At 37.6% G+C, this 22,947-nt stretch overlaps 1 protein-coding gene across 3 annotated transcripts in view; it reads right to left on the bottom strand.

Moving 5' to 3' along the window:
- Window positions 1-22,947, bottom strand: part of RPGRIP1L (RPGRIP1 like) — a 118,796-nt gene that overhangs the window by 25,359 nt on the left and 70,490 nt on the right. For all 3 annotated transcript variants that reach the window (XM_023726898.1, XM_023726901.1, XM_023726900.1), the window contains 3 exons: window positions 16,267-16,368; window positions 15,652-15,814; window positions 14,539-14,612 (listed from right to left, as the gene is read on the bottom strand). In XM_023726898.1, coding sequence (XP_023582666.1) covers window positions 14,539-14,612; window positions 15,652-15,814; window positions 16,267-16,368 — 339 coding nt within the window. The remainder of the gene's footprint in view (window positions 1-14,538; window positions 14,613-15,651; window positions 15,815-16,266; window positions 16,369-22,947) is intronic.

The raw sequence follows: 22,947 nt of genomic DNA, 5'->3' as shown, positions 1-22,947 counted from the left end.
TGACACAGTGGTTAAGAGCTATGGCTGCTAACCAAAAGGTCAGCAGTTTGAATCCACCAGATATTCCTTGGACACCCTATAGGGCAGTTTGACTGTTTCCTATAGAGTCACTATGAGTCAAAATTGACTCTATTGCAACAGGTTTTTTATGGGCAAAATACAGAACGACTCAGCAAGCATCAAAAGAAGATGGAAGGAATACAGTCAGTGTACCAAAAAGAATTAGTCGATGTTCAACCATTTCAGGAGACAGCATATGATCAAGACACAATGGTGTTGAAGGAAGAAGTCCAAGATGCACTGAAGGCACTGGCGAAAAACAAGTCTCCAGGAACTCATGGAATACCAATTGAGATGTTTCAACAAATGGATGCAGTGCTGGAGGTGCTCATTCTTCTGTACCAAGAAATTTGGAAGACAGCTACCTGGCCAACCAACTGGAAGAGATCCGTATTTGTGTCCACTGCAAAGAAAGGTGATTCAACAGAATGCGGAAATTATTGAACAATATCATTAATATTACACACAAGTAAAATTTTGCTGAAGATAATTGAAAAACAGTTGCAGCACTACACTGACAAGGAACTGCCAGAAATTCAAGTCAGAATCAGAAAAGGAAGTGGAATGAGGGATATCACTGCTGATGTCAGATGGATCTTGGCTGAAGGTAGAGAATACCAGAAATATATTTACCTGTGTTTTATTGACTACGCAAAGGCGCTTGACTATGTAGAGCATAACAAATTATGGATAACACTGAGAAGAATGTGAATTTCCAAACACTTAATTGTGCTCATGGGGAACCTGAACACAGACCAAGAGGCAGTTATTTGAACAGAACAAGGGGATACTCTGTGGTTTAATATCAGGAAAAGTGTGCATCAGGGTTGTATTCTTTCACCATACTTATTCAATCTGTATGCTGAGCAAATAATCTGAGAAGCTGGACTATATGAAGAAGAACCGGGCATCAGGGTTAGAGGAAGACTCATTAACAACCTGCATTATGCAGATGACACAACCTTGCTTGATGAAAGTGAAGAGGACTTTAAGCACTTACTGATGAAGATCAAAGGCTACAGCCTTCAGTATGGATTACACCTCACCATAAAATTAGAAAGAAAAAAAAAATCCTCACAACTGGACTAATAAGCAACATCATGATAAACGGAGAAAAGACTGAAATTGTCAAGGACTTTGTTTTACTTCATTTTCAACGCCAACGGAAGCAGCAGTCAAGAAATCAAATGACGTATTACGTTGAGAAGATGTGCTGCAAAAGATCTCCTTAAGTGTTAAAAAGCTAAGATGTCACTTTGAGGACTAAGGTTAGCCTGACTCAAAACCAAAAAAACCAAACCAGTTGCCGTCGAGTCGATTCCGACTCATAGCGACCCTGTAGGACAAAGCAGAACTTCCCCATAGGGTTTCCAAGGAGCAACTGGTGGATTCAAACTGTGGACCTTTTGGTTGGCAGCCATAGCTCTTAACCACTGCACCACCAGGGCTCCTAGCCTGACACAAGCCATGATATTTTCAATGGCATCATATGCATGCAAAAGGTGGACAATGAATAAGGAAGACAGGAGAATTGATGTTTTTGAATTACGGTGTTGGCGAAGAATACTGAATATACCAGACTGCCAGAAGAATGAACAAATCTGTCTTGGAAGAAGTACAGCCAGAATGCTCCTTAGAGGCAAGGATGGCGAGACTTGGTCTCATGTACTTTAAACATGTTATCAAGCGAGACCAATCCCTGGAGAAGGACATCATGCTTGGTAGAGGGTCAGTGAAAAAGACAAAGACTCTCAACAAGATGGACTGACACAGTGGCTGCAACAATGGGCTCAAAGATAGCAATGATTATCAGGATGGCACAGGACTGGGCAGTGTTTCGTTCTGTTATACGCAGGGTTGCTGAGTCTGAACTGACTCAAGGGCGCCTAACAACAACATCATACTCAATACTAAACATTTTGCAACCTGTGTTTTTGGACTTTATATTCTGTATATAAGATTTGTTTATAATTAAAATCTAATTTATTCATATTAACTGTTGTATAGAATTCCACTTATATTACATGTATAATTTATAGTCCATTTATTTCCCTACTGATGAACAATTAGGCTGTTTACAATTTTTTTCTATTACAAGCAATGTGGCCTTGAATATCCTTTTATGTTTTCTTGTACATATGTGTCATTCTCTTAGGAGCAGAACTGCTAGGTTATAGAGTATGAGAAATTCAATTTTAATATGACTGCCAAATTCATTCCAAATGGTTAAACCAATTTTCCTTGATACTACTTTCATCACTATAAAAATGTTTTCTATATGTATGTGTGTGTGTATATAAATAAATACAAATAGAGCCTACCTATTAGGAACCACGGAGCCCTGGTGGCGTAGCAGTTAAAGAGCTTGGCTGCTAACCGAAAGGTCAGCAGTGTCAATCCACCAGCCGGTCCTTGGAAACCCTATGGGGCAGTTCTACTACGTCCTACGAGGTCGCTATGAGTTGGAATCGACTTGACGGCAATGGGTTTAGTTTTGTTATCAGGAACCACTGTATGTAAAACTTGGTACTTTGTAATAAAACTGTAGTCAAAATGGAAATGGAAGGTGATCATCTATGTCTATACCTTGTAAGAGTTCAACTTCTAATTGGAGTGTGCTCTAAGTTCAAAATAGTTGGTTCAAACAATCAAACTCACTATTGGTATTGATGGAGCCATACGTAAGTAGGGTGGGGATGTTGTTGACCCTTAGGACAGAATAAAACTGACCCATAGGGTTTACTAGGCTGAAATCTTTTTGGGAGCAGATGGCCAGGTCTTTTCTCTTGTGGAGCGGCTGGTGGGTTCAAAATGTAGACTTTTTGGTTAGCAGCTGACAGCTTAATCACTGCACCACCAAGGGCTCCTTCCAGTGTGAGGATGCATGCTAATTAATGGTGATTCATACATCATCCCTTCTTCAGACTAGGAGTGGGCAGAGTCATGGAAAAGACTCAACAAAATTCCACTCCATGCAGAGTCTTCCTCTCGATCTCACACTGGCCTCCAAAGTGTCCTCTTATTAGAAATCATATCCACTTTTCATGTCAGTTTGGATAGCAAAGTTTTAGGTTTTACAGATAGTAGCTCTTAGGGGGAAATAAGAGTAAATAGAAAGGTGATGTTCCAGAAATTCAAACTGTCAAGGTAATAATGTTTTAAACAAACAAAACAAACCCAGTTTTCATCAGTGGCAGTAACCTGTCTTTTCTAATATGTTCTATTTAAATGCACTATATTGAACAAATAATATAATGTTGAAAACGTCAGTGAGGGGGAACAAAATAGTGGTAGGGTTAAGAATGCTTATTTATCAAACATTGTCATGGACTCCCTTATACTCCATGTAAATTACTGTCTCTATAATGGTCAGCAAATTATAGAAGCTTGTTACCACATGTTCTAAAGCAGTGGGCTGGAATACTTTTTCCTGTCTTAATACACCTGAGGGATATGACACATTTCCATCATTAACTGTGGCTTACTATGGCAGTAATGTGAAGGAAGGAGAGAATTGTTAAAATTACCCTCAATTTCAGGTGATTTTGATATGCTATTCCACTTCACCATCATTGAGAACAGATGTTGTAGTACAGTGGGTCTCAACTTTGGCTGCACATTAGAATAACCGAGGGAGCTTTAAACAAAACTCTGATTTAACTGATCTGGGTGGAGCCCGGCACTGGCATTTTAAAATGCTCCATAGGTGATTTTAATATTCAGCCAAGGGTGAGAAGTACTGCTCTTCCCTAAAGCTGTGATTCTCAAACTTCACCATGTATCAGAATCACCTGAAAGTTGAGACAAACCTCAAGTTGCTGGGCTCCACCCTTCGAGCGATTTGTTAGATCCGGGGTGAGGCACAAGAATGTGCGTCTCTAGCAAACTCTCAGCTGATGCTCAAGTGCAGGTGTGGGGATCTCTCTTTGAGAACCACTGCTTAAGCCAAAAATGACTCATCCTACATCTACTGACCCCTCCAAGATAGTTATAGAACTGAACTGTTGTTTAGTTAGTATTCAATATTTTAGTATATGTTATGGATTGAATTATGTCCTCCAATAAAATATGTGTTGTAAATCCTAACCTCTATGCCTGAGGCCTTGGTGACAGACACAATGCCAGAGATCGCATGACAGAACTTTGCAAGACCAATGACTTCTTCATGCAAATACCTTTTTTCAACAATATAAATGGCGACTATACACGTGGACCTCACCAGATGGAATACACATGAATCAAATTGACTACATCTGTGGAAAGAGAGGATGGAAAAGCTCAACATCATTAGTCAGAACAAGGCCAGAGGCCCACTGGAGAACAGACCATCAATTGCTCCTATGCAAGTTCTAGCTGACGCTGAAGAAAATTAGAACAAGTCCACAAGAGCCAAAGTACGACCTTCAGTATATCCCACCTGAATTTAGAGACCATCTTAAGAATAGATTTGACGTGTTGAACACTAATGACTGAAGACCAGATGAGTTGTGGAATGACATCAAGGACATCACACATGAAGAAAGCAAGAGGTCATTAAAAAGACAAGAAAGAAAAGACCAAAATGGATGTCAGAAGAGACTCTGAAACTTGCTCTTGAACGTCCAGTAGCTAAAAGGAAGCAGAAGGAAGAAATGATGAAGTAAAAGAGGTGAACAGAAGATTTCAAAGGGCAGCTCGAGAAGACAGTAAAGTATTATAATGACATGCGCAAAGGCCTGGAGTTAGAAAACCAAAGGGAAGAACACGCTTGCCAATTTCTCAAGGTGAAAGAACTAAAGAAAAAATTCAAGCCTCGAGTTGGAATATTGAAGGATTCTATGGACAAAATACTGAATGACGCATGAAGCATCAAAAGAAGATGGAAGGAATACAGAGAGTTACCATATCAAAAAGAACTGATTGACATTCAACCATTTCAGGAGGTAGCATATGATCAGGAACCAATGGTACTGAAGGAAGAAGTCCAAGCTGCACTGAAGATACTAGTGAAAAACAAGGCTTCAGGAATTGACATAATACCAATAGAAATGTTTCAAAAAATGGATGCAGCACTGCAAGTGCTCACTCGTCTTATGCCAAGAAATTTGGAAGACAGCTACCTGGCCAATTGACCGGAAGAGATCCATATTTATGCCTATTTCAAAGAAAAGTGATCCAACTGGATGTGAAAATTATCAAACAATATCATACACCAGTAAAATTTTGCTGAAAATCATTCAAAAGCAGTTGCAGTAGTACACTGCCAGAAAACTGCCAGAAATTGAAGCTGGATTCAGAAAAGGAAGTGGAACAAGGGATAACATTGCTGATGTCAGATGGATCCTGGCTGAAAGCAGAGAATACCAGAAAGATGTTTAACTGTGTTTTATTGACTATGCAAAGGCATTTGACTATGTGGATCATAACAAATTATGGTTAACATTGAGAAGAATGGGAGTTCCAGAACACTTAATTGTGCTCATGAGGAACCTGTACATAGACCAAGACGCAGTTGTTTGGACAGAACTAGGGGATACTGCGTGGCTTAAAGTCAGGAAAGGTGTCCGTCAGGGTTGCATACTTACACCATACTTTTTCAATCTGTATGCTGAGCAAATAATCTGAGAATAATCCAAGAAGTGGCATCAGGATTAGAGGAAGACTCAGTAACCACCTGTATTATGTAGATGACACAACCTTGCTTGCTGAAAGTGTAGAGGACTCGAAGCTCCTACTGATGAAGATCAAAGACTACAGCCTTCAGTATGGATTACACCTCAACATAAAGAAAACAAAAATCCTCACAATTGGACCAACAAGCAACATCATGATAAACGGAGAAAAGACTGAAGTTGTCAAGGACTTCATTTTACTTGGATCCAAAATCAACACCTATGGAAGCAGCAGTCAAGAAAACAAATGATGGTATTGCATTGGGCAAATCTGCTGCAAAAGACCTCTTTAAAGTGCTAAAAAGCAAAAATGTCATTTTGAGGACTAAGGTGTGCCTGACCCAAGCCATGGTGTTTTCAATCGTCTAATATGCATATGAAAGCTGGACAATGAATAAGGAAGACCGAAGAAGAATTGATGTCTTTGAATTATGGTGTTGGTGAAGAATACTGAATGTACTATGGACTGCCAAAAGAACAAACAAATCTGTCTTGGGAGAAGTACAGTCAGGATGCTCCTTAGACGTGAGGATGGTGAGACTTCATCTCCTATACTTGGGAGATGTTATCAGGAGGGATCAGTCCCTGGAGAAGGACATCATGCTTGGTAAAGTAGAGGGTTAGTAAAAAAGAGGAAGACCCTCAAAGAGATGGACTGACACAATGGCTTCAACAGTATGCTCAAGCATAACAACGATCATGTGGATGGCGCAGGACAGGGCAGTGTTTCATTCTGTTGTACACAGGGTTGCTAGGAGTCAGAACCAACTTGATGGCAGCTAACAACAACAACATGTTTGTGGTTATAATCCCTTTTGGGAATGGATTGTCTTTGTTATGTTAATGAGACAGGATTAGTGTAGGGTATATCTTGAGTCAATCTCTTTTGAGAAATAAAAGAGATTCAATAAGTTAGCAGAAGCAGAGATGGGGGAAGAGTGATCTGAAGATTGCCCAGGAGCAGAAGCTCAGAAGAGACAATGACCTTCCTCTAGAGCCGACAGAGAAAGCCATCCCCTAGAGCTGGCATTCTGAAAATGGACTTTTAGCCTTCTAAAACTGTGAGAGAATAAATTTCTGTTTGTTAAAACCATCCACTTGTGGTATTTCTGTTATAGCAGCACTAGATAAGTAAAGACAGCACTAGATAAGTAAAGACTAGAAGACAGTAAAGAATTAGCTAATAAATTATTTCCTTTTAAAGGTAATCTATGCTGATCATGGTAGAGTGAGAGCAGTCAGAGCCACAGGGAGTGGTTGTGTTCCAATAAAACTTTATTTACAAAAGCAGGCAGAGGGTCAGATTTGCCACATAGGTCATCATTTCCTGACCCCCACACTAACACATGTCCCAGAGATACTTACTGCTAAAAGTGTTTGCTGAGTATCTTTCCAATCATTTTCTTTCCTTACATAAACCTAAATGTTATGTCTATATGCTCACATAAAAATACATGCATACATACAAATGAACACACCTTTCTGTTTGTTTGCTATCAAGTCAATTCTGATTCATAATGACCCTACAGGACAGAGCAAAACTGCCCCATAGGGTTTCCAAGGCTGTAATCTTTACGGGAGCAGACTGTCACATCCTTCTCCCTAGAAGCAGCTGGTGGGTTTGAACCACCAATCTTTTGGTCAGCAGCTGAGCTCTTAACCACTGCGCCACCAGGGCTCCTTACGGGATCAACAATGAAGTATAATTTCTTATCCATTAATTTGGCAAAGGGTGTGACTTGAGGAAACGGGAATTTTCACACACTGTTATGTATAAACATGTTTATCTAGAAATGTATGTATTAGCAAAAACTGGAAGACACCTAAGGGTCAATCAAAAGGGGCGTATTTATATGAATACGATATAGCCATCCAATGGCTATTACACGTATATTAAAAGAAATACAGTGTACTGCTATGGAAAGATGTCCATGGTATACTAGTAAGAGATAATTAAGTTGCAAAATATAAAAATAGTTTTAAAAGCAATTATTATTAGGAGGGTAATTCAACATTTATGGTTTTATATCAAATATATTTTAAAATGCACTATATTTGGCTTAAGCTTCCACATGTACGAGATTGGGGAGGGGCTTATCTTTACTCACTGATAGGGTATCATATTTGATCAGGGGTGGATTATCCAACAGGCATAAGGTAAGCACAGTGCTTACCTTGCTTACCAAATCTTCTGTAGTGAACAATTTTACATTTTTTCACCACATCGAAGATTCTGCTTCTAGGTATGGTTGGTATCTATCTCTCTCCCAACCCTACCGCACCTTCCTGCAGAACTAAAGCCTCTTTTCAAATTTACAATCCCTGACAGGGGCGGATGACCCAGTAAGCAAGGTACGCATTGGCTTACTTGTGCTTACTTACTAATCCTAATTATGTGAAACCTATGTGAAACTGTTCACTACAGATTAGTAAGTAAGCACAGGTAAGCCCTGCATACCTTGCTTATTGGGTTATCCACCCCAATATTTGAGTCTAAAGTTACTTAATAATTTTTAATACATGAATTCTAAAAGCCATGAATTGCTTTGTGCATTCTTCCTTCCAAAGCTTTAAAAAAATATTTTGCTGCACATCATTATTGCAATCACCTGGGAATGGCAGCTCATATTGGTCAAGAGAACCTAGTCTCCAGGTGGAATTGCAATTTAGTCCAACTGAATGGGGCAGCTTTTACAAAACTGCTACTGGTAGCAAAGGAAAAGAGAAAGACGTAAATACCCACTGCACAGCAGTCGCGACTCTTTTCAGCCTGTAATTTCCCATTCTCACCTGTGGGCACACTTTAAGAAATCTGTGAGTTGATGGCAATGCATTTTGTTGTGAAAACTGAAAGCTGCATTACTTAAGGGATAAAATTAGAAATAATGTAAAAGAAGGATTGCTAATTCGTTTTTAATAAGTGCTGTGGCAGATGCAAATTCTTAGTTCTGATGTCTGTTTTGAGAACCTGAAACGAGGCTTTTAATCAATGTATTATACATCAAATTGATACTGTTAACTTCTGATTATTCAAATTAATAAAATATTCATAGAGAAATGTCCATAGTTTTACATTTCTCAGCTCCCCCCAGCCCCCCCCCATTAATTATCATGCCTAGCAGCTTTTCCTAAGAGCAGCAGTCATCAGGCTGACAGAATCTGACAGGCCAGCAAGGCCCAATTACACTGGCACTCAGTGGCACTTTGATGTCCTGGAAACGGAGAGAGATAGGGGCAAATTGGGTAGCACATTATGTTAATGACTTGATTTAATCCAGCCACTAAACTTTATGTCGCCTGTTAAAAAAGATGCTAACACTAATTATGCCACTTTGGAAAGGAAAGGAGGGGACAAGCATTTCATATCGACAAAGTGAAGCTCATAAATGTTGTAAATGAAATGAAACAAAATGAAGTAATCTACGATTAATTATACATCACAGACATGAAGAACAGAGAAAGAACCAAGTAATATGTTTAAGTCCTCGGAAATCTGTTAGATTCCTTTTAAGGATCAACATTACTAAGAAATAACTAGGAGCTGTCAGATTCTGTAACATTAAAAAAAGAAATGGAATGATCTTAAATTGTTTACATAGTGTATTATATAATTCAAATTCACAGTGTAATTGGCACAAATGATATTTATCTAGGACACTACTTCTAGTTCTAATTATGTGACATTATAGGGTACAGCCAATTAAAAAAAAATCTATAAAATGGTGATAACCACGGAGTAAGGTTATCTACTTACTCTCTTAACTAGTCTATGTGCCTCTAATCTATTCTTTATGTTATTGACAGAGTGATATTTTAAAATGCAATTCTAGAGTGTCAACTGCATAAAAACAAGAGTCTTACTTCTCTCATTCACTGGCATATTCCCAGGCCCAGAATAAGGCCTGCCTCATAGTAAATGCTCACAAAATATCTGTTTAATAAATAAATGATTTGCATCATGCGTCCCTTAAAAAACTCCTCATAGAACTTCAGGATAGACTTCAAACTCCTGAGATGGTACACAGAGGCCTCAATGATGTGGACCATGCTTATCTTCCCAGTCTATTCTTCTCGGGCTCCCCATAAGAACACCCTAGGCTTAGTCTATCTTGAAACTACTCCAAATTCCAGAACATGTTCCACAGTCTATCAAACTCTCATGCGTTTTTGTTCCTTTGCCCTATAGTGATTCACTACCCCCCCTCCCACTGCTCCCTTTCACAGACTCCTAATCATTTTTACCACTGTCTCAAGCTTAACTGACTCTAGGACGTCATCCTTGATGAGCGGCCCGTCATGCTGAGTTGGACACCCTCCTGACTGCTCCCACAATATCATGTGCATTCCATTCTCCTAGAGCTGACCACCATGCTTTGTAATTGTGTTTCCCCCACAGACTATGAATTCTTTCGGCAGGGATCGCTTCTTTTATGTCTGCCTGACACACAGTAGACGCTAAACAATAAAGAACTGATGTGGATTCCTGACTGATTAATAAAATGCTATAAATGACATTACTGGGACAATTGTCAAAATTTTAGTGAGGTCTGTAGATAATAGTATTGTATTATTCTGAAGTATTTAGGGGTAAAGGGGCATGATTTCTGTAACTTTCAAATGATTCATAAAAACTATATGTAAAGAATGTGTGCATATAAATAAGTACATATGTATGTGTACATACATTCATACATACAGAAAATAAAAATGATAAAACAAGTGCAGCAAAATGGTAGTAATTGGTGAATCTGGGTAAAGGGTATACAGTTCTTTTTACAACTTGTGCAGCCTTTCAAGAAAAAGTTCCATGATTCATATTAAATGATTTGCTAAAGTAGCACATAAGAAAAACTGGTACTATCGCTAGAAAATGCAACACCGGCAGTTCTTGGGTTCAGAACGTCTGACTTACGGACAACTCGTACTTGCCTTTCATGTTATGTGACTCTGCCCTCACTTTGGAATGACTGAACCAACCACAACTCACAACAAACTCTTCATCACAATCACCTTCACTTGCTGCACATACAGCTCTTAAATCACTGAAAATACTTCGAGCTTTTTCCTGCACTGAAGGCTAAATAAGAACTGTTTGCACCTGTTGTACAAATTCAACTTAAAGGCACAGTTAGGAACAGATCTTGTTCGTAACCTGGGGACTTCCTGTATTTTCACCATTGTGACGATTTCTTGTGTTTTGTTCCCATGCTTACAGATTATACCATTTTACTCGATTTGGTATACCATTTAATAAAACTAAATTTCTTCTATTAACATAAGATACTTGTCAGTACCTTCTACTAAAGGTAGAATTTCTAGAAGCTCATGGGACTGATTAATGCTTACTGAGGGAAGAAGCATTGCTTAGAGCAGTTGCTTGTTTTAAACGATGTTCACACATTTGAGACAGCTTCTAAAACCATTACAGGAAATCACATTTTAGAATGGTAGTGAAGGATAATTACGTTGTAGCAGAATAACAAAAATTACTTTCCCTGAAGTAACTAGAAAAAAAAAATAATCCGTTTATTCCAAAGGGAAAAAAGGATGTGTACATTAGAACTAGACAAATATTTTAAAGGAATAGGTCTTTCTAACACTAAACTTCTTTGTTAAATCAAAGTTCCTTATTTTTTCTTAGTTAAGTGCAGGATACAATCCCACTGAGATGCCAGCATAAATGATGGTTCTGTTTTAAGTCTAAGACAGCATTTCTTAATCTTGGCACTTTGGACATTTGGGGCCAGATAATTCTTTATTGTGGGTCCTGAGCGTTGTAAGATGTTTAGCAGCAACCCTGACGAGATGCTATTAGCAGTATCTCTAAGTGTGACCACCAAAATTTCTCCAGACATCGCCAAATGTCCCCTGGGGGACAAAAATGTCCCCAGTTGAGAATCACTGGTCTAAGATGGTATAATTTAGATAACATTTCCCCATATGCCGAAAGTTACTTTTAGATGATGAACAAAATATTTAGAAAATAAAGGTTGATTATTGAATTGTCCTTCCAGTATTTATAGGATAAAGTACAAAATGTTTAGCAATTTGCATTATAACTGAGGCCTTCTATCCTTTTCTTTCTTTACACAGAAAGTCTGCCCTAGTTAGTGTATTCTTGACTTCTGAAACACATAATGTGCATCCCTCCCTGTACTAGAAACGTACACAATTTTCTCCCTGCTGCCATGTCCCAGTCTTTCAGACGCCACAGTTACAGCAGGATACCCCTTACTGAGTGACTGGTCAAGCTGAATGGATCAAGGGTACACACCTGATAAAAATGGGCTTAGCCCAGAAGCTAGACTTGGCCAATCAGATCTCTCTCCTTGGGGCTGGGGAAACATTCTGTGTGGCTATCTTTGGGCTACAAGCAAATGAAGAAGGGACATTCAGCTTACAATGAGAAGACGAAGACACACAGCACAAGAGAAAGGGGGAGGAAAAGCTACTACTGGAAGGGAAAGAGGGATGGAGAGTGAAAGAGGAAGTGAACAAGAGCATGCGCAACGCTGAACACAGGGCTCCTAACTCCTTTCCAGGTCATAATTCCAGGCTATTGTAAGGCATGGCTATGCTTTCAGTACTTGGGATGGAGGTACCTTTGTAGTTCCCTTCCAAATCCCCCTTCCATGCTTAAGCCAGTTTGGGTGGGGAGTTCATTTAGAACCAAATGATTCCTAAAACCCTGAGCACCGGAGGGCAGCAGGGTGATATGGGTCCTTTACCCTTCCGCTCCTCCACTGCACCTATTTAAATTGTACCTATTCTTTAGGGCCCACCTAATGGGCACATCCTACATGAAATCTACTAGAAAATCACTCTGAATTTCCCCTTCCTCTGAACTTCCATAACTAATGGCATGACTGTGAACAGGTCACTTCATCTCTCTAGATCTCAGTTTACTCATGTGGAGGATGGTCCAGAAAATTTCTAAGTATTTTTTAGCGTAATATATAACATGACATTAATTGTCAGTACTGTCTCCTTACATTGTTTTATACTGTAATTTAACTGTTGAATTACTAGACTCTTCATAAGCATGAATCTTTCCAATTAATGTAGATGTTCTCTGAGGGCAGGGCCAGAATACTGTATTTACTTCTTTACGGCGAATGATCGCAAACCGCAGGCAGCGAATGCCTGGGTAATCACTGCATTATAACAAGAGGTAAGAGCACTGTTTTTAGGTTGACTAGATAAATATATCCCTTGATACCTGTCTTTATCAATTCCAGGACTGATTCAGTAGTTCATTTCTTGTATTTTTATGTTTAAAAGACTAAATCATATAGTTACCCAAAAAACCTCATCAAGTAGGCAGTCTTGCACTATTGATATGTGAGAAAGGAATGTCTGAATCAAACATGCCAGCTTCTTGTTGTTATTGCGTGCCCATGTCGATTCCGACTCATAGTGACCCTCTAGGACTGAGTAGAACTACCCCATAGGGTTTTCTAGGCTGTAATCTTTACGGAAGCAGACTGTCACATCTTCCTCCTGCAGAGGGGCTGGTGGGTTTGAACTGCTGACCTTTTGGTTAGCAGCCGAGTGCTTAACCATTTACTATTCTTGATATGCTAAACGGAGGATTCTTATAAGATGGCCATAAAGCTAAATCTCAGGCAAGGGACCCATTTTCTCATTGATTCCCATTATCAAATTGTTCTAATAGAGGGTAGAGAATTTCCATTCATTGGTTTGATAAAATAATTTTAAAATTTCAGGTTTGATAAAGAAAAATAAATAAATAAATTTAATTAAATGGAATGCTGTAACGAAAGTCTTTATGCAACCATAGGCAAGATTCCTTCTTAATTTATTAATTCTGAACAGTGAAGATTCTATATATCAGGTTGCCATATGTTAGGTGATGTTGTTATAATTAATAATTATAAAATAATAGTAATTAACTTTGGACACACGAACTATTTGTATTTATTAAGCACAGAAACAATGGATTTTCCTAGTTCATGGGGACATCTGTGACAACTGAAATATTCTGTCCCATGGTTTTGGTTTGCAGAAAGATTAAGCTAAGAATGTGGGAGACTTTAAAAGTTCAAAGGAGTATTGCAATTCTCACCAATAAAGTAGAAATTCTAAAAAAACAAAAAAGAGTATATTCAATTTCAGGTGTAGCTAATTTCAGAAAATTAATGTAGATTAACAGAAAAAGCTAGGGCTTTTTACTGACATTTACCTTATAAGAACTTTTTTCACTCCTACAATAAAAATGTTCTGGTAAGTGGTACACTTTCCATATACATTTAAAGTGTAAGTCTCTTTTCAAAATTTCAATTTACATACTACTTTTCAACAGTCGACTACAAAAAACAAGCAAAGTATATATGCACAAGATTAATCACCTTCTAAGAAGGTTTAATTTTTTGGCAGAAATTAAATAAGTTTATCAATGGACATATTTGGATAATAGTCTGAATTCACATAGGCAAGCTATTATAGTTTTACATGCAATCTCACATACTGAATTCTTTAAAGTTCAGGTCTGATTCAATACGTCTCTGTACAATGGTCCTGAAAAGGAGCCAGAGAACTCAACTGGTTTTAGCAAGTCTAACTGCTAAAGCTACTGATGTTAGGTGCTTTCGGCAAAAATAACGCTCATGTGTATGGTCCATTATGTAACAAAACTGTAAATAAAATTTTCTTGTTCTAGACAATTACCTGGTTAAGATTTTGATAATACATTAAAAAACTTCCAAAAGTATTTTTGCCTTAAGATTTTCATGTATGAAGACGGATGTACTATGACATGAAAGGCAGCTTTACTTCAAACATTTCTAGTTGGGCTCAAGTTACTGACCTGTTTGATATTCTTGGAGATAGAACTTGGAATAATACAGTCATCACTGTCAGAAGCTGATCTGCCCTCATCATCTGTTTAAAAAAAAAAAGTAACATTTACATAAGTTAAACCAATGACATCTGTGCCTTGTGAAACAGACAGAAACAAGCATACATCACAGGATAACCTTCAAAGAACAATATAAAAATATTGTTTTAGACAAAAAAAAATACAAAAATATTGTTTTATACAAAAAACAATATAAAAAAGAAAAATATATATATAAAAAGAATATAGTAATCAAGTCTAGACTTTTTTTTTTTTTTTTTAGCAGTGAAGATGTTTATATTTACATTGTTTTAGAAAAGGGAGAAAAATGATTGAAAATTCCAAGTTTAATTTTGGCAGAAACAAAAGATATAAAAAAAGTCTGTTATAGAATGAAATTAACAAGAAAGATCCCTAACCAATAATATTGTGTAAAAACCAACGTTATTCTTACTATTTAAAAAGCTTAAATTTTTTTACAGCTTTATTGAAGTGAGAGTGCAAAATGTGACATTCTGACATACACAGAAACCCAGGAAACCATTACAATGAACATAGTGGACAGATGCACCAATCCCAAATCTCCTTTGTAATCTCTCCCTTCTGCCCCTCCCCGCCCTCACTCTTCCTTCCCCAGGCAAACATTTACCTGCTTTTTGTCACTAGAGGTTAGTTTGCTTTTTCTAGATTTTTATATAACTGGAATCATACAGTAAGTTCTCTTTTTTCGGTCTGGCTTCTTAGTTTTACTTTTTAAAAAGTGAGGACCTCTAAAATAATCCGGATGATAATACTAAACCCAAAGAAAATAAAAAGCCATTTAAACTATAAATTGGGAACATGGTCAACAATCATTCTTGCATTCTTCTGTGGAGCTTCAAGTTGAAATAAGAAGGGATGTAATAATTTCCACCTGATCTGAGTCAACGAGACTGAACTATATCTCATCATTTCTGTTAGGAAATTGGTATCATGAAGTAGCTCCTACTATTAAATGAAAAGGTTTGATGAGGCAAACTCTAACAACAGCTAAACAAAGCAAGGAGTTCAGTAAATAACATTAATTTTAAAAAAGAAAGTCACCTTCTGCTTCCAATTCCTCAGTTATTTCTGTTTCATCTTCAGAAGAAGCCAAGCTTTGTTCTGCAAGCTGACCCTCGGATAATAAAGACACATCATCTCCTTTTCCTTGTTGTATTTTCTCAGTATTCTCTTTTCCTTCATCGACACTGCTTTCTTGTGACACCTGAAGAAAGGGAGGCATAGTGATATATTTATTATTGCTTGATCACATTTATAACATTCTTGCTGAAGCACTTAAATAATAAAACATGTAAACTTGAGACTCAAATATATATATAACATATATATGACTCATTAGAAAATAATTACTCAAACTGTGCAAATGAAAATATGATAAATGAAAATCTGATTATTAATGAAATTATCAATGAAAATTCATTAATCTCAAAATGAATTTTACAGAAGACTTTAATTCACATATCTATTTACTTCCTATCAATATCAGTATAACTGTGGTTGTTATACTTGTCATATTTTTAATCTTTCTATTCCAAGAAAGTCATACACAAAAATAGGATCAGTGCTATGATTTCCTGAACCATGTCAATACCCACAAGTCAAAGTCTTTAAGAATCAAACTGAACCTTTCAAAATAATTTTAATACAAATACATACCTCTGGAATATGTGAAACAGTGGGCATGTTAATTTCTACATTTAGTGCAGGCTCCACTTCTGGTGAAATTTTCTTCTTATCTTCAGGAGGAGTAGAAGTCTCCTTACATTAATGTGAAAGCAGGCATGTATGAAATTTTGTATTTATTATTAATTCCCAAATCATTTAAAGACTTTTACATATATGTACATACTAATGCACTAATAAAAATAGGGAGCAAATAAAAGCTACTCATATGATACAATTTAGTTAGTATATTTCAGTAAAATGGTTGACCTTCCTCATGTTACGTATACATGCAATTTAAGATCTGCAAGTGTAGTTCACGGAAGCACTGTTTATAGTAGCAAAAACAAAAAAGGAAGCCAATACGAATGTTCTACAACAGTGTGTTAGTTAAATTAAATACAGGACATGCAAACAGCTGAGTTCTCTGTAGCCATGAAAATAATGACGCAGATCTGTATTTACTAACATTAAAGAAAGTATTTAATATAGTGTTGAGTGAAAAAGCTAGTCATGGAACAATACATATAGCTGTTCTGTTAAACACACACACACACACACAAGCGTATATATTTGCATAGGAAAAGTATGACAGGATGTTCACCAAGATCTGATTTCTGAGTTACAGGTTTGAGAAAATTTAAATTTATTTTCCTTTTTTTGGGCTTATTTGTATTTTCTAATATTTCTATGGAGCCCTGGTGGTGCAGTGGTTAAGAGCTCGGCTGCTAAGCAAAAAGGTCGGCAGTTCAAATCTACCAGCTGCTCCCTGGAAACCCTATGGGGCAGTTCTACTCTGTCCTATAGGATTGCTATGAGTCGGAACTGACTCAGTGGCAATGGGTTGGGGTTTTCTATAATGAGTATGCATTATTTATGTAATGAAAACACTTGTGTATGCTAGAATAGGTATGTGCTCTCTACAATCAGCATTAACTTTACTGTATCAAACATCAATTTATACTCAACTATTTTTCCAGGATTCATAAATTGTTTACTTTTACAATATACTTCATCATTTTTATTATTTCAAAACTAAACATGCCCAATATAAACAAAGAAGAAAACATGAAAGAAAATCATAAAAATCCATACTTCCTGCTGCCCAATGATATTATCTGTTAATAATTTGTTAGGTTTCTATTTCTTTATAATTAATTTTCAACACAAATAAAAAAACTTTTTTGGTTACACAGTGGTATCTGTATCATATATACATTATACCCTGCTGCGTTTAAAAAAATTTAACATTGCTGGCATAAACATTTTATCCTGATAGGAAGTTTTGGGAAAATATCATTTAAAATGACAATATAATATTGCATTGAATGTCTGTACCATGATTTAATGAGTCATTTTACTATTGTTGGACATTTAACTAGTTCACAATTTTTAGCTATCATGACTAACACTGAAACATACACCTATATGTATATCTCTTTTTTTATATTAATAATCACTTACTTAGAAATCAGGCTACATATGTTCAAGTACCAGCTCTACTACTTTGACCTTGAGCAAGCTACTTAGCCTCTTTAAACATCACTTTCCCCATCTTTGAATGAGAACAATTCTAGTATGAACTATATATAGAATTGTTGTAAGGATTAAATGAGTGCAATGTATATAAAGTGTGTAGTCCAGTGCCTGGAATATAATAAACAATCAATGTTAGCTATAACATACCTCCAGAATTTTTATTATCAAATTCATTTATTTAGCACATATATACTAAATATTCTGTATATGCCAGATATTATCCTAAGCTTTGGGGAGACAGAATATTATTTCTGGGTGGTAGTTACACAGATGTATACATATGTAAAAATTCATTGAGCTGTGTGCTTAAGGTATGTGTCCTTTACTATATATGAGAAGTTATATCTCAATTACAAAGAATATATATTTTTAAAAAGTCCACATGAGAGATGATGGTGACTTGAGTGGTAGCAGTAGAAATGACGTGGAGTGTTTGAATATAAGCGTATCATTTGAAAGTACAGCCGACAGGTTTTGTGGATGGACTGCATGTGGGGTGTGAGAAAGAGAGAAGACAAGAGGATATGACCAAAATTTCAGGCTTGCAGAACTGGGTGAATGATTATGTCATTTACTGAGAATGAGAAACACTGAAAGAGGAAAAACTGTGGAAGAGGGTTAGTGTAACCAGAAATTTGGTTTTGGACATGTTGAATTTAGATATCTATTAGACATCCAGTGGATGAGAAATAGGCAGTAAGGAAAAAAAAATTAGCAGTAAGGTTGAGAATAAACACACAGATACTTTTTAATACCATGGGACTGGATAAAATCTCTTATGTAGATAGAGCTAAAGAGGAGAAGTGGTCTGAGGATAGACTGTTGAGGCAGTTCAACATTTAGAGATATGGTCCAGGAGAGTGAGAAGAATGGTAAATCAGGAGGAAAACCCAGAAAAGAGGGAGCAGCAGGCAGGGCAAAGATGGCAGAGTAGCAAGACGCTTCCTGTGGTACCTCTTACAACAAAGACCTGAAAAAACAAGTGAATCGATTATATATGACAGTCTAGGAGCCCTGAACATCAAAGGCACAGTTGAGGAATTGGACTGAGTGGCAGGGGGAGGGAGAGACAGTTCAGAAGCAGTGAGGAGTTGCCAGACCTGACCCGGTAGGAGCTGGCACCCTTCAGGCCGGATCAGCTGCTGTGTACGGTGAGGCAAGCAGTGACACTCAGAAGGTGTTTTCCACATCAGGAAAGACCGAGTGGCAGACAGTCTATTTGGGCCTCTAGAACCGTGAAAAGTGGCACTTAATCGGCAAAAGATAAGTACCTGTGTCTGACCTATTGTGCCGATGAAGAAACACCCCATTTGGGAAAAAACTCTCTCCCATTTACATTTACCTGCCCCCTCCCTGCTCTGCACCGGGTCCCGGGGTGGCTTCAGCGACTGCCGCGTGTCCTGGGCTGCAGTAGGACCTGTCATGTGCCCTGAGCCATTCTCTCAGCCTTGGAGAGGGAACAAATTAACAAACAGGAATAAATAATCTGCCAGCTCCCATAAACCAGAACTCAGGGTGGGCACAGCTCCTTTGCCGAGGCACAGGCATAAGGGGTCCATGGACTTTGAACGCCTTTCACCCCAGCACAGACCTGTGTGGGCCCATTTCAACAGTGTAGACCCTCATTACCACAGCACAACAGGGGATATACTTGAAGCTTTACTTCAACTGTATCAGCTATATGGTGAAGTAGCAGGTTCGTGACATTTGACACTGCTCTGCTCATTAAGAAGGGTCCTCACCTACCCACATCAGGGGCCTGAGGACTGGTGGCTCCATCCATGCCACTTAGCCACCCACAACAGCCAACAGCACTGGGTGCCCATTGTCTGGCTGGAAAACCCACCCACCTATCCACTCTAGGGAACAGGGGCATGCTTTCCTCCCAGACATTCAGGGGCAGCCATCAGCCCCCTGCCTTGCTCAGTGTGTGACCCCCTACTGCAGCCAGATACCTGTGCCTACACCAATCATACCTGCCTGTCTAGGTCTGTAGGTGAGAGCTGGCACCACAAACTTGGTGACCGACTACCTGGACACATGAGCTGAATCCATACAAGAAAAGTAAACAGATTCCTGGGCTCAGATACCTAGTAACAGATCTAATCACCTGGTGACAGGACATTAGACCTTCAAAGGCGCCAATAATCAAACTAGCTTACACGAGCAGGCCTATCTGGGCATATCACAACAAAACAAAACAATAAGCTAGGACACAGTAAGCAAACATAAAATAAATAAATATAATAACTTATTGATGGCTTGGAGACAACAGTCAATATCAAATCACATAAAGCGGCAGATCATGATGGCTTCAGCAAGCTCCCAAAACAAAGAATCAAAAAATTTTCCGGAGGAAGAGAACTCTTGGAATTACCAGAGGCAGAATACAAAAGATTAATATATAGAACTCTTCAAGATATCAGGAAGGAGATCAGTCAAAAAGCAGAACAAGCTAAGGATCACAGAGACAAAACAATACAGGAATGTAAGAACATTAGAGAAGAGCATAATGACAAATTTAACAGGCTGCAAAAATCCATAGAGAGACAGGAAACAGAAATCCAGAAGATTAACAATAAAATTTCAGAATTAGACAACTTAATAGGAAGTGATGGGAGCAGAACTGAGGCAATGGAAGTCAGAATTAGTGAGACTAAAGATAAAGCACTTGACACCAACTTATTTGAGGAAAAATCAGATAAAAGAAATAAAAAAAATGAAGAAACCCTAACAATTATGTGGGACTCTATCAAGAGGAATAATCTATAAGTGACTGGAGCACCAGAATGGGGGGATAACAGAAAACACAGACAGAATTGTTGAAGATTTTTGTTGGCAGAAAACTTCCCTGATATCATGAAAGATTAGAAGATCTCTATCCAAGATGCTCATCAAATCTCACATAAGGTAGATCCCAAAAGAAAGACATCAAGACATATTATAATCAACCAAAACAAAAAATAGAGAATTTTAAGAGTGGTTAGGGAAAAACGAAAACTCATCCACAAAGGAGAGTCAATAAGAATAAGCACAAATAACTCAGCAGAAACTATGAAGGCAAGAAGGCAATGAGATGACATATATAAGGCCTTGAAGGAAAAAAACTGCCAGCCAAGAATTATATATCCAGCAAAACTGTCTCTCTAATATGATGGTGAAATTAGGGCATTTCCAGATAACCAGAAGTTTAGGGAATTTGCAAAAACTAAACCAAAATTACAAGAAATACTAAAGGGAGTCCTCTGGTTAGAAAATCAGTAACATCAGATAACAACCCAAGACTAGAACACAGGACAGATCAACCAGACATCAACCCAGATAGGGAAGTCACAAAAATAAATTAAAGCTAAGACACTGAAAATAGGGAAACAGAGATGTCAGTATGTAAAAGATGACAACATTAAAACAAAAAAGAGGGACTTAAAAAAATGCAGACATAGATTTTTCACATGGAGAGGAAGTCGAGGCGATATAAAGAAATAAAAGACTGGTTTAAATTTAGAAAAATAGGGGTAAATGTTAAGGTAACCAAAGGAAACTAACAACTCTACACATCAAAATAAAAAACAAGAAAAATATAAAAACTCAGCAAATACAAAATCAACAACAATGAAAAAGATGAAAAGAAAATACATAAACAACTCAGCACAGAAAATTAAGTGGAGCAAAGAAACTATCAACAACACAAACAAAAAAGACATGAAAATGACAGCACTAAACTCATACCTATCAATAATTACGCTTAATGTAAATGGACTAAATGCACCAGTAAAGAAACAGACAGTGGCAGAATGGATAAAAAAACACGATCCATGTATATGCTGCCTACAAGAGACACAACTTAGACTTAAAGACACAAACTAAAACTCAAAGGATGGAAAAAAAATATAACAAGCAAACAACACTCACAAAAGAGCAGGAGTGGCAATATTAATCTCTGACAAAATAGACTTTAAAGTAAAATCTACCACAAAGACTAAGGAAGGACACTATATAATGATTAAAGGGTCAATACACCAGGAGGACATAACTGTAATAAGTATTTACGCACCCAACGACAGTGCTCCAAAATACATAAAACAAACTCTAACAGCACTGAAAAGAGAGACAGACAGCTCCACAGTAATAGTAGGAGACCTCAACACACCACTTTCGGTGAAGGACAGAACATCCAGAAAGGAGCTCAACAAAGACGCAGAAGAGCTAAATGCTACCATCAACCAACTTGATCTCATAGACATATACCGAACACTCCACCCAACAGCAGCCAAGTATACTTTCTTTTCCCATGCACATGGAACATTCTCCAGAATAGACCACATATTAGGCCATAAATCAAGCCTTAACAATCCACAAGAAAACTACTGGAACTAACAGAAGATTTCAGCAAAGTATCAGGATACAAGATAAACATACAAAAATCAGTTGGATTCCTCTACACCAACAAAGAGAACGTTGAAGAAGAAATCACCAAATCAATATCATTTACAATAGCCCTTAAGAAGATAAAATACTATCTCCAGAATCTATACGAAAATCCAACACCTCTACAACAAAAAGACAAATAATCCTATTAAAAAATGGGCAAAGGAAATGAACAGACACACTTCACCAAAGAAGATACTCAAGCAGCCGACAGACACATGAGGAAACGCTCACGATCACTAGCCATTAGAGAAATGCAAATTAAAACCACAATGAGATAGCATCTCACCCCAGCATTACTGGCACAAATCAAAAACACTGGAAATTACAAATGTTGGAGGGGCTGCGGGGAGATGGGAACTCTTATGCACTGCTGGTGGGAATGCAAAATGATACAACCGTTTTGGAAAATGATATGGCACTTCCTTAGAAAGCTAGAAATAGACATACCATATGATCCAACAGTCCCAATCCTAGGAATATTTCCTAGAGAAATAAGAGTCGTCACTTGAATAGACATATGTACACTTATGTTCATGGCAGCATTGTTCACAATAGCAAAAAGATGGAAACAACCTAGATGCCCATCAAAGATGAATGGATAAACTATGGTACATAAACACAATGGAGTACTATGCAATGAGAAAGAACAACGATGAATCTGTGAAGCATCTCATAACATGGATGAAACTGGAGGACATTATGCTG

This window comes from Trichechus manatus, unplaced genomic scaffold (assembly GCF_000243295.1).
Source record: "Trichechus manatus latirostris isolate Lorelei unplaced genomic scaffold, TriManLat1.0 scaffold00014, whole genome shotgun sequence".
Lineage (NCBI taxonomy): Eukaryota > Metazoa > Chordata > Mammalia > Sirenia > Trichechidae > Trichechus > Trichechus manatus.
This window is presented reverse-complemented; position numbering and strand designations above follow the sequence as displayed.